Below are 15,035 nucleotides of genomic sequence, written 5' to 3' on the forward strand. Positions count from 1 at the left end.
CCTGTAAAAAAGGAGGTGTGGTGTGTTTGGTGGTGGATGAACTGTCAATGGGAATAATGAATAACGGATTAAAAATTAACCACTTCCAAATCAATTCAATAATTTTGTTTTTTCTTTAAATATTGTATAAAAAAGCAAACTAAGTGCCATTAATATATTAATATTAATCTGACTGGCATTGGTCTTCTCATGGTTTGATACTTTGACTCGTTCAACTTTCTCGACGATTGAACTGATGAACCACCACATGAAAAAAAAAGGAGTCAACCGGGTCGGAACCGGGTTTTGAAAAAACTACCTATATATGATATTTTTTTACTGAAAAATATGACATTCACACCAATTTTGTTTTATATTGCTAGAAAACAATTTGAGTTTCAAATATAAATCATATTAGAAGGATACAAGGGTGGATCCATATTCAATGAATCTAATTCGGGTAATCCTTAACCGCATCCGAGTCCAAATTAAGAATTCGGACAATACCGTTTGGTTTTGACGAGGAGTCTATACTCTATTGTTTTTTGGCAACATTTTGACGAGGAGTCCAGTAAAAACTCTGCCTCATTAATTAAACCAAATCCAGTTTTAATCGCCCACGGCAAAATAACAGAAAAATATTGAGAATTGGAAACCTTTACAGAGCGAGCAAGCTAACCAGATTCCGTAAGGAAACGTTCATGGGTTCCTTAACCGAGGGAAGAAGAAAACGATACAAACAACGACGACGAAATTACAAAACCAAGCAATAAAATTGAAAAAGCCAAAATTCCGCTCGCTCCATCTTCTGTCTCTCGTCAACCCAACTTTTCCACCCTCCTCCTCGTCGTTCTCTCTCTCTCTCTCTCTCTCTCTCTCTCTCTCTCTCTCTCTCTCTCTCTCGCTCTCTCGCTATATGTCTCGTTTTGTCTGAAGGCTGCCTGGGAACGGTTCCATCACATCTTCTCTGATAACCAACTCTGAACGGTAACTCTTTGATCCTTTTTTATTAATTTTAGTTCCAAACCACCAAATTCAATTGACTTGAATTCAATTCAGCTGGCTAATAATTCTGTAAGCCATCTCGGAGTGAAGAACAATAAACTTTGAAAAGAAACGAACAAACTCATTTTGATTTCTTCTCGCTTATCTTCTGCTCTCTGTTTCATTAGTGGTTGAGAATTGCAAATTCATTGAAAGGAACAGTTTTCTCTTTGTTAATGGAGAACTATAGTTCATATTTGTATAGTGATTCATATCGATATCCTCCTCCTCCCTCTACTACCAGTACTCCTCCTCCAAATTCAGATCCATATTCACCATCTCCAGCACCACCACCTCCAAGTCATGCTTCTTTGTATGCTTCATCTCCCTCACACTCCTTCACTTACCCTCAATACCCCCACTCTCCTCCTCCTCCTCCATACTCGAGTCATTCTGGGCCTTTAGAATATCGTTATCCCCCAACTTCTTACTATTCCCAACCTCCCTATCCATACTCATATGCGAATTCCCCTTTTGTTCCCCCAGTAACTCAGAATTCTCATCAACCTAGCCTACAGCACCACAGCAGTTTCCAATACGGTTCATCGCCTTACCTTTCCCAACAGTCCGATCAGTATCCACCGCCAGAAAGTTACCCACCAGTTCCTGCCCGTGTCAATAGCTTCTCTAGTTACAGTCACCAAGATAGTTCAGTGCCTACCAGTGTTGGGTCCTCTCCAACTCTTGGTTTAGGTGAATCTTCTTCATCCCGCCCTTCTCTTTATCCTCCTGTGGAAGATCTATTCGATAAGGTGCAATTGTTTGATCTCCGTCCCACTGCCCCGAGTTTGACATCTTCGCCACCAGCATCATATCCACCTCCGAGGTTTCAGAGCCAGAGCGCAAGGTATAATAACTGGGTGGATATGTATAGTTGTACTAATAATTCTTTCTCAAGTGGTGGGGAACCTTTTCACTCAGGCCCGGTTACTTCATCTCCACCGTTAGCTTATTCCCCATCAGTTTCATTCGATAGCTCACAGCATAGTCAGAGTATGCAGATAGTGCCAATTCAATCATCTAAAGGGTCTTTGAAAGTCTTGCTGTTACATGGGAATTTAGATATTTTGATCGTTAAGGCAGAGAACCTTCCGAATATGGACATGTTCCACAAAACTTTAGGAGATGTGTTTGGGAAATTGCCCATAAATGTCAGCAGCAAAATTGAAGGGCACATGCCTCATAAGATAACTAGCGATCCATATGTCTCTATTTCTATGTCCAATGCTGTAATTGGGAGGACTTATGTGATTAGTAATAGTGAAAACCCTGTTTGGATGCAGAGGTTTTATCTCCCTGTTGCACATTATGCTGCAGAGGTGCATTTTGTTGTCAAAGACAGTGATGTTGTTGGTTCCCAGCTAATAGGGGTTGTTGCAATCCCAGTGGAGAACATATACTCAGGAGCAAAAATCGAAGGAAGCTTCCCAATCCTCAACTCAAGTGGGAAGCCCTGTAAGCGTGGAGCTGCATTGACCCTGTCAATTCAGTATACCCCAATAGAGAAAATGACCATTTACCATCACGGAGTTGGTTCAGGCCCTGACTATTATGGTGTCCCAGGTACATATTTTCCACTTAGAAAAGGTGGAAGAGTTACACTTTACCAAGATGCTCATGTGCCTGATGGTTACCTTCCAAGTATGAAGCTCAATTATGGGATGCACTATGAACATGGTAAATGTTGGAAAGACATTTTTGACTCAATAAGTCAGGCTCGCCGACTAGTTTACATCACTGGGTGGTCAGTGTATCACAAAGTCAGATTGGTCAGGGATGCTGCTTATGCATCAGAGTGCACTCTTGGGGATCTTCTCAAGTCCAAGTCACAGGAAGGTGTGAGGGTTCTGCTGCTTGTATGGGATGATCCAACTTCAAGGAACATATTGGGTTATAAAACAGTAAGAAAAAAAATCCCTTTCTTTTCTTTTTTTATATTCCTGAAGTGTCAAAATGAAACTCATTTCTCTTATTTTGCAGCATCCCTAAGAAATGAATGATGATCAAGGTGCCCCCCTGTTTATGGTTATTTATTTTTTCTTTTTTTTTTTGATAAGCAACACAGTGAGAAAATTCGTTAAAAACAAGCTGCACACAAAAGTGCAGCCAAAGAAGTGTACAAAGCTGGACCTCCCAAGAGGCTATCCACATCTGACAACAGAGAAAAAGAAATACAACAAAGAAGAAACGGCCCCCCTGTTTATGGTTATTGCTTCTGTTATTATTATTATTATTGTTGTTGTTGTTATTGTTGTTGTTATTATTATTATCATTAAAATCCATTCACTAATTCATTCTTAAGAGGAAAGATTAGATGGTGGAATGCCCCCTATGGCTTAAGCTGAAAACTCAGTTGTTGATGCTCTGCACCACAAATTTGACACTCTAGGTGTAATACCTGTTCATTGACTTGAAGAAAGGATCAAAGGAGGATGGTTCCTGATCTTGTTTATTGATATATGAATTTATGGACATTAGTGCCTGAGTTGCAATTTTATGTTCAAAATAACAAGACAGTAAGCCATCTCCATCTTTAAAAGAGAAGAAACGGAAATAAGTTCCAATCTTCATAATTTATTTTGATGACTAGATAGATGGGCCAGGTCCATACTGAATATACATTGATATGATTGCCCACATGATAAAATGCCCAAGTTATAAATAAACAAATTTAGGTAACCAAAAGCATTTTTGAGACTTCAACAGGTAGGAAATATTTATTACTCATTTACCAAAATACTGTTTATTACAAACCTCATCAGTATTAAAACATTAAGATCAACCTGAACAGAAGGAAATTGTGTGAATTTCTGTCATCACAATGAGAGTGTCCTGGAGAGAATGGCCTTTAGTTGCCACTTAAGAAGGCCAAAAGGAAAGGAGAGAAAAGGATAACAATGTAGGGGGTACCTATATGTCACAGTTATTTATATGCCCTTACTTTCTGTTTTATTTTTATCCCATTATGTAGGGGATACCTATTACATGTCTTTATTCCTCATCCCTATGAAGGTTTCTAGAAGGATTGAGAAGGCTACAAAGGGATTTTTCATGGCATGGCTAGCAAGATGAGAATAAAAGTCATGTTGTATGGTGAGGCCAAACTTGTCTTCCTCTTGAGGAGGGTGGGATTGGTATTAGGAGAATCAAAGATTTTAATGTGGCATTGCTTGGGAAATGGATGTGGAGGATCATGGTTAGGAGAGAGGGTTGGTGGAGGAAATTGATAGCAAGCAAATTTGCAGTTTCTAGAGGTAATTGGACCTGGGAGGACCCTTTGCTTTCTTTGGGAAATTCAGTGTGGAAAGGCATTATGAAGAACTACACAGCCTTTGTGAATGGGGTGTCCTACAAGCTGGGAAATGGGGAAATATTTAGCTTCTGGCAGGACAGATGGTGGAGTGAAGAACTCTGGTGGAGTATTTCCTTCAGTTGCACTTGCTGCCTGAAAATAAGGAGGCTTCAGTGGCTGATTCCTACCAAGTGTTGGGAGGACAGGTGCTCTGGTCATCTAGTTTCCGGAGGAATCTCCATGATTGGGAAGTGAGCAGCATTTTGGAGCTCCTACAGATTTTGGGGGTGTCAGAAAATCAGGGAGTATAATGAGGATGAATGGTAGTGGAGATGGGAGAGTACTGAAGTTTTCACTGTCGTTACAAGAAACCTGAGTGCCCCCAGGGATATTTCTTATCCAAGCAGTTTGATATGGAGATCATTGTGACTTCAAAAATTGGCTTCCTTATGTTGCCTGCTGCGCTTGGGAAATGTTTAACAAAGGACAGCCTGCAAAGAAGAGGTCTGCAGATTCAAGATCAAGTATGCAATCTGTGTAGACAGGATCTAGGAACTGTTAATCATCTTTTGATTCATTGCTAGGTGGATGGCTGGATCTGGTTGCACTTCCTTAAGGCAGTGAACCTAAGCTGGATAATGTCCAGTTCCTTAAAGGAATTGCCGCTTACTTGGTAGTTGGCACTTGCATGGGCTGAATACAAAAGGAAAAGTAATCTGGGAATTGGTGCCTGCAGCTATAGTTTAGACAATCTGGACTGAAAGGAATAAAAGTATATCCAAGGACAAAGTCAGGATTGTGGAGGAAAAAATTGGGTCTTGGCCTTCTACTTTTAAGGACTTCTTGCAGTCTACACATGGTTTTAGTTCTGTTACTTGTGGAAAATTTGAGGGGTTTCTACCTTGAGGTTGTGGCTCGTTTATTTTGAGCTGCCTCGGGTAACTGTGTACTATTTTCTTCCCTCTGAAGTATGAGTTAATAAAATTTTACCTTACATATAAAAAAATTAACTGGATAGAATACTGCTTTCATCAATCCTTTCTACTGATGGCTGACCACTGAGCCGTTCATGTAAGGAAAATAAAAATAATCTTCTTATTTTGGTTGCTGTTAGTGGAATTCTTGAATCATTTTTTTTTCACTCGGATATGTTATGTTAATTGTCAGAGAGATTTGCTCTATGCCTCTTCTCATCAAGTTCCACTGTATGTAGGATGGTATAATGGCAACACATGATGAGGAGACTCGTTGTTTTTTCAAGCACTCTTCAGTGCAGGTGCTACTTTGTCCTCGAACTGCTGGAAAACGACATAGCTGGGCAAAAAAGCAGGTCAGAAATAAATGATTATCTTATCTGTATATTTGGTTTGTGATAGAAGTCTTGTTAATTTAGATATTCAATTATTTTCTACATCCAGCATGAGTTATTTAAGTGCCATGTTTTAATTTTTGGAATCATCTGTTGCTGGTTATTAAATGTAAAGTTGCAAAGTGAGTCCTGAAATGTTAGTTGATATGGAATTGATATTTTTATTTTTCCCATAATGTTGATATTGAATGCATAAAGTGCTATTTATCCTAAATAGTCAGGACTAAATGTATTTTATGAAATCAACTATCATTCCAGGTAAATTATGACTCAGTTATCATGTCTTACATTTTTGGGAAATTTTGGTTTATTCTCTTGGATGGCTATATTTTGGAAACGAAATTTCTTAGTGAGTAGGTTATATACCAGATCATATCATAGATATCTCGATAACTTTTGACTGTATTATACTATCACAGATATCATGTATACAGGAAAGTCTTGTACAGCCCAAATTTCTTTTCTCAATTATGCACTTATTGTGGAAAAATACTACTTAAACTCATTCCAATTAGTCCAGTAAATTTAGGAGCTTCACTAACAATATAGCCCAATGAATTCTTCTGATATTGCAGCACGAGTAGTTTCCTGATTCTGTTGGCAAGAATATTTCAAAATTTTTAGACATTTCACTTATCCTAATCTAGTTAGGAGTGATTCTACCTTTTTAATTTTATATTTACCTTGATATCATTTAGTGTGGAGGTTCCTTACATCATTTAGTTTTAAGTACCAAAGGACATAACTCAGATAAATCAGAACTGCTCCAAAGACTTATATAGATGGATGTACACTTAATGTTTTTATTCCTGTTTCCAGAATTTTCTTTTCAATTTCTTATTTATAGTGTTCCTTGTCACTTATCTCTTCAGTTTTGGTATTTGAAATTGGAAATTTGCACTGAACTAATCCTTCTTAGTTTTTGGTCTCCAGGAAGTTGAGACAATTTATACACACCATCAAAAAACTGTGATTGTGGATGCTGATGCTGGTCATAACAAGCGGAAAATTATAGCTTTCGTTGGAGGACTTGATTTATGTGATGGGCGATATGATACCCCAAAACATTCTTTATTTAGGACATTGCAAACAGTGCATAAAGATGACTATCACAACCCTACATTCACGGTAGCATTTACTCTTTATTCTTCTATTTTATTGATGTGATTATGCTGTCTTGTGTTCCATATTATTACTTCCCTCTAAGGGTGTCAATGGACCGGTTTGGACTGGACCCCATCCAGTCCAAAATCAATTTGGACTGACCAAAAAGGCATAATGGATTGGACCAATCCGGTCCAAAATGTTTATTAGATTGGACTGGACCTGGTCCTTCTGTAATAAATTTATATTGATTTGGTTGGTTTAAGCCAATATCCAGTATTTTGATATAAGATAAGAATATAGGTGTCAATGGACCGGGATGAAGCCAATCTAAATTAAAATGAATTTGAACAAATTGGACAGTCCGAACATTGAATTGGACCGGTCCAAAATGGTCCAAATTATTCATTGGATTGGATTGGACCTGGTCCATTTGTAATGGACTCACATTGGACTGGATCAGATTGGACCAAATCCAGTCCAACCGACCCCCCTACTTCCCTCTATCCCTAGAAATCCAACCAAGTTCAGCTCAACTCAACTAGGCCTTATCCCATCATTTCTGGTAAAATGCAATTTGCCCATTTCTCATTTCATTCTGGTGACTTTGCTCTGAATTTCTTATACTGAACACCTGTAAGCCTGGAATTGCTGAGTTTAAGGGTTCAGGCTTCAAGGGTTTGACAAATGGTTTTATGTAAGTTACCAACATGACACAGTCCTCCATCTATTGGGGCCAATAGTGCAATACAAAAGTTCAAATTATAGTATTCATTCATGAATCAAATGATGACTAGAATACATGTCATTGATTATTGCACTTGTTATAATTCAATTATAATTTGTACCTTTTATGTTGCTTCTATAAACAAGATCAAATTAATCAAATTGCAGTTCACTTAGAGGAATTAGTGAAAGATGTGATTCAGTCCATTAAAAATCTGTAAAATATTTTCAGATTATAACAAGGAGAGAAAAGAAGAAGAAGGGAGAAAAGAAGAGTACAATGGTCTCCTCTTCCACCTTTCTTATCTTTTATTAAGCTTACTAAGATTGAACAAATTACAAGTTTGCCCTTAAGTGGGCATCCAGATCATCAACCTACTTAAAGAAAGCATAAAAAAGAATTAAAGGCCCATTAGCAAACAAAACAACTAGGAAGAACTAACAATAAGATAGTAATGGGCTAGGGCCCATTCGGTCCAGTCTCTCTACACTTCCCCTCAAGCTAAATCATAGGATGTTAATCATGCCCAACTTGCTTATATAGTGATTCAACTTTCCTTTAGGAACACCTTTTGTTAGAACATCAACCAACTATTCTTTAGAAGCAATAAATGGCAGGCAAACTTCTCCTGAAGCAACTCTCCCCGTATAAAATGCCTGTCAATTTCTATGTGCTTAGTTCTGTCATGCTAAATAGGACTATGTGCAATGTTGATAACGGCCTGGTTGTCACAATATAGCATCATTGGCTTCTCAAAGTCAATATTGAATTCTTCTAAAAGTGATCTCAACCACAAAAGTTCTAAAACTCCATGTGCCATTGCCCTGTACTTTGCTTTAGCCGAGGATCTAGCCACTACAAACTGCTTCTTACTTCTCCATGACACAATGTTCCCTGCCACCATAGCACAGTAACCTAAAGTGGATCTCCTATCATCAATACATTTAGCCCAGTCAACATCTGTGTATGCTTCCAACTTCATGTGTCCATGCTTAGCAGACAAAATACCTTTACTTGGAGTTCCTTTCAAGTAACACTGAACACTCTCTGCAATTGCTAAATGTGTATCTCTGGGAGAATGTGTGAACTGACTAATGACACTAGCTGCATAGGAGATATCTGGCCAAGTCATGCAAAGAACAACTTCCCAAGCAGCCTCTGGAACACTCCTCTATCAGTCAATAGTTTACCATTAGTAGTTGAGAGCTTGTGATTGAGGTCTATAGGAGTGGATGTTGGTTTAGCACCCAGTTTGCCAGTCTTTGCAAATAGATCAAGGACATACTTACATTGAGAAATGAAGATACCATCCTTAGACCTAGAAACTTCAATTCCCAAGAAATATCTTAGTTCACCCAAATATTTAATCTCAAACTTAGTGCTAAGAAGCTTTTTGAGATGACTTACTTCCTGAGCATCATTACTGGTAACCACAATATCATCAACATAGACAATCAGAAAGATTACCAAGGAATCTCTCCTCTTAACAAATAGGGTATGATCAAACTGAGTTTGTGTGTAACCAAAAGTAACAAGAGCAGCCTGAAATCTCTCAAACCAAGCTCTAGAAGATTTCTTGAGGCCATAAAGAGGTCTCCTCAATTTACATACTTTCCATTGCATCTTCTTCCCATACACACCTAAAGGTAAAGACATATAGACTTCTTCATGTAGGTCTCCATTCAAGAAATCATTTTTAGCATCAAATTGATGAAGTGGCCAATAAAAAAAATCAAAAGTAGCATCCAAGATAGCAAAACCTGAACTGAAGTCATTTTAGCCACAGGGGAAAAAGTCTCCAGGTAATCAATACCATACATCTGAGAGTATCCTTTAGCAACCAAATGAACCTTAAACCTCTTAATAGTACCATTAGATTGATACTTAATAGTGAACACCCATTTACAACCAACTTGTTCCTTCCCTTCATGCAAATCCATAATTTCCCAGGTATTGTTCTTATGCAAAGCATATAGTTCAGTCATCATAGCATTCCTCCATCCTAGATTGGATAAGGCTTCTAGGACAAACTTGGGAATTACATGTGTAGAAACAAAAGCAAGAAAGGAATAATAGGTGGGGGAAAGAAGGTTGTAGGACAGGTGTTTGGAAATGCAATGGGTTGTACACTTCCGTTTGCCTTACCAAAGGGAAATAGGAAGATCAAGGTCTGGAAAGGTATCAAAAGGGGTAGAGGAGGGTTGATCTATTACCTCAGTAGTGATGGGAGGTGCAAGAGGCTCAGTTGAAGGAGTGGAAACAACTTGCTCATACCTGAGTCTTTGTCTTTGGTACCACCTTTGGACAATAGGATGGGAAGTAAATGTGGGAGGATGAGCTAGAGGAGGAGGGGGAGTAGGAACATGTGAAGGGGCCTCAATAGAAGACTCAATTAGAGGAGACTCAATAGAAGGCTCAAGAGGAACTGGAAGAGGAACAACTGATGACAACAAATAACTCCTTTGAATGCCCCCCTTCAAGAGAAGTACCAAATAAAGGAATAGACTTTGCAAGTGTGACATCCTTGGAAACAAAGCAAGTTCCACAAACTAGATCAAAATAACAATACCCCTTCTATGTGGAGGCATATCCTAGGAAGACACACTTGTGTGCTTTAGTCTTAAACTTATGTCTTGATGACTATGAACATGAACATAGCAAGTGCATCCAAAAACTTGGAGAGGGAAAGAGAAGAGATCCTCATATGGAAAGAGGAGGCTAAAGGGGGTTTTGAAACCCAAAACCCGGGAAGGCATATGGTTTATCAAGTATGTAGCTATAAGAACAGACCCCCCCCCCCCCCCCCCCCCAAAAAAAAAAAAAAAAACTTGATAGGAACATGAGAAGCAAAAAGGAGGGCTCCTAGCAACTTCAACCACATGATAGTTTTTCCTTTTTGCCACTCCATTTTCTTGTGGGGTGTAAGAACAAGAACTTTGATGAATAACCCCAAAGGTATCAAAGTAGGATGAAAGATTCTTCTCAAAATATTCCTTAGCATTATCAAATCAGAATATTTTGATCCAAGTGTTAAACTGGGTAAGAATAAGTTCATAAAATTTTTGTACAATAGTTGGCACTTCATCCGGGGATCTCATAAGGTAAATCAAAGTATAACAAGAGAAATCATCAATGAAAATGATAAAATACTTGTAACCCCCATAGTAGATAAATGATATGGCCCCCGCACATAAGAGTGCAAAATATGGAAAGGAGAAATTGATCTTTTATTACTCATTGAAAAAGATTTTCTACAATGTTTTGCAAGTTCACATGACTCACAATGAAGATTTGATAGAGATATTCCCTTAAACATTTTTGGAACAAATGACTCAAAGTAGAAAAAAGACAAATGATCAAATCTTAAATGACATAACATGCTCTATCAATTGACTCTAATGAAATAAACTCCAAAGCTACTCCTCTAAGTGGTCTAGGATCTGAGGTATCAAACAAATATATTTCATTCGCGTCATGGCCGCTCCCAATCGTCCTTTGAGATTTTAGGTCCATTGAAAAATATAATGAGTAGGACAGAAGGTTATGCTGCAATTCATTGATTTAGTCAAGCTACTAATAGATAAAAAATTTGTGTTGAGTTTGGGAGCACGAAGGACAGAGGATAAAGCAAGGTAGTTAGAGGCTTTAATATTCCCTTTGTTGGAGAGGGGAGCAAGAGACCCATCAGCAAGGGATATTTTCTCTCTACCAGAAAGGAGATGATATGAACAAAAAAGGTTAGGTATGTTGGGCATATGGTATGATGCACTAGAATTAATAATCCAAGGGATTTTATGATTACTTGAAGCAGTAGCATGATTTGCAGAAGCACGAGTACCTAAGTGAGCAAATGTAGATGAAGAGGTATTGCCTGAGGAGGAGGCTACAACAGTAGTCTCCAAATGATTAATTAACCTCTCATATCTTTCAAAATTTGCCTTCACTACTGCCAATTGCTCCACAATAGATTTCTTTTCACTTTCTCTATTTCCTCCTTTAGGTGTTGTAACAACATTTGCATTCTTGGACTTTCTAGGCTGACTATTTTTCTTAAAGTTGTTGTTATTGTTGCTACTGTTCTAAAACCTTTATGGGAAAAAAATTGTTTCCAACAAGTGTCCTTAGTATGTTTTGGTTTCTTGCAATATTCACATATCACCTCTTTCTTCTCCATTGGCCCCTTTGGCTGTATTCCAACATGTGAAAAATGTTTTGAAGTTGGTCCTTGTAACTGTACTTGCCGCCTACTCTCTTCACTGCTCACCATAGAATATGCTTAAGCAAGAGTTACTTCATCCTTGGCCAGAACATTATGTCTCATAATGTGAAACTCAGGGTTGAGTCCTATAAGAAACTCAAACACTTTGTTTCTTTCCACCAATTTTCTGAATATCTTTGCATCCTTGGTGCTCTCCCATACAACTATTTCCATAACATCAATCTCTTGCCACAATGACTTCAACATAGAGAAGTAGACAACTACACTCTTCTCCCCCTGTCTCAGATTGTTTACATCATTCTTCAACTTAGGCTCTTGCAACATTCAATTTATAAGAATATGTTTTTGTGACACTATCCCAAATCTCCTTGGTTGAAGTCATCCAGAGGTAATGCTGACTTATGTGAGGCTGCATAGAGTTGACTAACCACCCAATCACTATGTAGTTCTCTTGCATCCATTTTTCATATGTAGGATCAATCTCTATCAGTTTCTCCTTACTGCCCATGAGATACCCCAATTTACCTCTACTACAGACATAAATCTTTTTAGATTGCAAGCATGCTAGATAATTTGTTCCATACAATTTGATTGTAGTTACTCCAGTCAAAATGGAATATACTGGACCACCCTGAACACTGAGATCTACTTCATCTCACTTCCAGATTGTTCCATTGACCAAACGAAAATCCAAAAACAAGGTTTTCAATCTTTATGGACCTAAATGTGGTTAATTCAATACCTAAATGTCCCAAATCTAAGGCTTCACTACACCTGACTTTTGGAGAGAAAGAGAGAATAAGTAACCACTCCTACCAGAGCTTCCCAAACCTCTTTCAACTGCATCTGCCCGCTTCTAGAGATCGAAAGGAACCCCCCAAGCCTTGAGTGCCACACCCAAACAATCTCTTTAACCTGTTATTGGAAACTTTCTAGTTGGTTAGGGTTTTGGGCAAATGATCAACAACCTCACTTTCTTGGCATTCTACAGCCAGATTCTGACTCTCCAAACCTTCTACCAACTAGGCATAAAAGTTCTCTGAACAATCAACAACTTATCTCTCCATACACTCTTCTAATCGAAGGATGTATGGGAAAAGAAAGAAAAAAACAAAAAAGGAAGACTTGCTTTGATACCAAGATGTGATTCAGTCCAATAAAAATCTGTAAAATATTTCAGATTATGACAAGGAGAGAAAAGAAGAAGAAGAAGAAGAAGAAGAAGAAGAAGAAGAAGGAAGAAAAGAAGAAGAGTAGAATAGTCTCCTCTTCCATCTTTCTTATCTTTTATTAATCTTACTAAGATTGAACAAATTACAAGTCTGCCCTTAAGTGGGTGTCCAGCTCATCAACATACTTAAAGAAAGTATAAAAAAAGAATTTAAAGGCCCATTAGCAAACAAAACAACTAGGAAGAACTAACAATAAGATAGTAATGGGCTAGGGCCCATTCGGCCCAATCTCTCTATAGTGAAGTCTGTTTTGACAGCTCTGTTTAAGTAGTTCGAACTAGTAGAGAGTAAGAGAGAAAGAAGAAGAAGAAGGAAGAAGAAGAAGGAAGAAGAAGAACAGTCGAATCTGATAGCATAAACCCTATCAGTTGACCCTAATATGGATTGGCCTCTAATTAGTTGTACAAAGACTAAACTGCCCCCCACTTAAGTATGGGACAGGAAGTCTCTATTAAAACTGCCACATAAGCACATAACTTAATAGAAATAAAATGACTAATCTACCCTTATTCAGCTAGCTCTAACACTCCCCCTCAAGCTGGAGAATATATGTCATATAATCTCAACTTGTTACATATATAGTTCACTCTCCCTGAGCTAAGCCTTTTGTAAACAAATCTGCCCATTGATCACCTGAGCCCACATGTTCTGTGCTTATCTCTCCAGTAAGGATCTTCTCTCTCACAAAGTGGCAATCAATCTCTATGTGTTTTGTTCTCTCATGAAAAACAGGGTTAGATGAGATGTGGAGTGCAACTTGATTGTCACAGTACAATTTCATAGGTCTATCCATGGAGAACTAGATTTCTTGTAGGAGATTCCTCAGCCATACTAATTCACATGTAGTGTGTGCCATGGCTCTATATTCGGCTTCAACACTGCTCCTTGCCACAACCGTCTGCTTCTTACTCTTCCATGTCACAAGATTTCCTCCAAAAAATGTGCAGTAACCTGTAGTAAATCTTCTATCAGACACAGAGCCTGCCTAATCTGCATCTGTATACCCAATTACCTCAAGTCTTCCTCCTGGTTTGTACAATAACCCACAACCTGGAGCTCCCTTCAGGTACCTTACAATTCTAAGAACTGCATCCCAGTGAGGTATCTGAGGGTTCTGCATAAATTGGCTCACCACACTGACTGCAAAGGAGATGTCTGGTCTCGTGATAGTCAAATAATTCAGCTTCCCCACTAACCGTCTATACCTTCCAGGATCATCAAATATTTCCCCTGTATCATTGCTCAACTTAGCATTTGGCTCCATGGGAGTTTCAGCCGGTTTTGCACCTAACAGTCTTGTTTCATCTAGTAGATCAAGAACATATTTTCTTTGGCATAGGTTTATACCTTGTTTTGATCTAGCAACTTCTATACCCAAGAAATACTTCAATGTCCCAAGGTCTTTTGTTTGAAAATGGTTTTGCAGAAAGACCTTTAGTTTATTGATCCCCAATTTGTCACTACCAGTTATGACAATATCATCCACATAGACTACTAGTAAAGTCTTTCCGGCTTCTGAATCATAGCTGAACACCGAGTGGTCAATCTGGCATTGTTTCATTCCAAAATTCTTCACCACTTCACTAAACTTCCCAAACCAAGCACGAGGTGATTGTTTCAACCTATAAATTGCCTTTTTCAATCTGCACACCTTACCATCCTCCCCCCGAGCAACAAACCCAGGTGGTTGCTCCATATATACCTCCTCCATAAGGTCACCATGAAGGAAGGCATTTTTAATGTCAAGTTGAAACAAGGGCCAATCATACATAACTGCCAGGGAAATTAAGACACTGACAGAGCCAATCTTAGCCACTGGAGAGAAGGTCTCCATATAGTCCACCCCATACAATTGTGAATAACCTTTAGCAACAAGTTTGGCCTTCAAACGCTCCACACTACCATCCAGAAAGTATTTAACAGTATACACCCATTTACAACCCACAACATGCTTACTAGGAGGAAGAGTAATGAGCTCCCACATTTGAGTATGCTGAAGGGCAAAGAGTTCCTCCTCCATTACCTGTCGCCACCCAGGTGAGCTAAGAGCCTCTTAGACATTCTTAGGT

At 38.5% G+C, this 15,035-nt stretch overlaps 1 protein-coding gene across 1 annotated transcript in view; it reads left to right on the plus strand.

Annotated features, from left to right (window-relative positions):
- The first annotated feature begins 646 nt into the window (after positions 1-646).
- The window catches only part of LOC104608337 (phospholipase D gamma 1-like), a 65,921-nt gene continuing 51,532 nt past the window's right edge, over positions 647-15,035 (plus strand). Inside the window, exons 1-3 of the mRNA XM_010274286.3 lie at positions 647-2,924; positions 5,529-5,645; positions 6,618-6,812. Of these exons, the coding sequence (XP_010272588.1) occupies positions 1,200-2,924; positions 5,529-5,645; positions 6,618-6,812 (2,037 nt within the window). The 5' untranslated portion in view covers positions 647-1,199. The remainder of the gene's footprint in view (positions 2,925-5,528; positions 5,646-6,617; positions 6,813-15,035) is intronic.

This window comes from Nelumbo nucifera, chromosome 6, assembly GCF_055504915.1.
Source record: "Nelumbo nucifera cultivar China Antique chromosome 6, China Antique-T2T, whole genome shotgun sequence".
NCBI classification, from domain to species: Eukaryota; Viridiplantae; Streptophyta; class Magnoliopsida; order Proteales; family Nelumbonaceae; genus Nelumbo; species Nelumbo nucifera.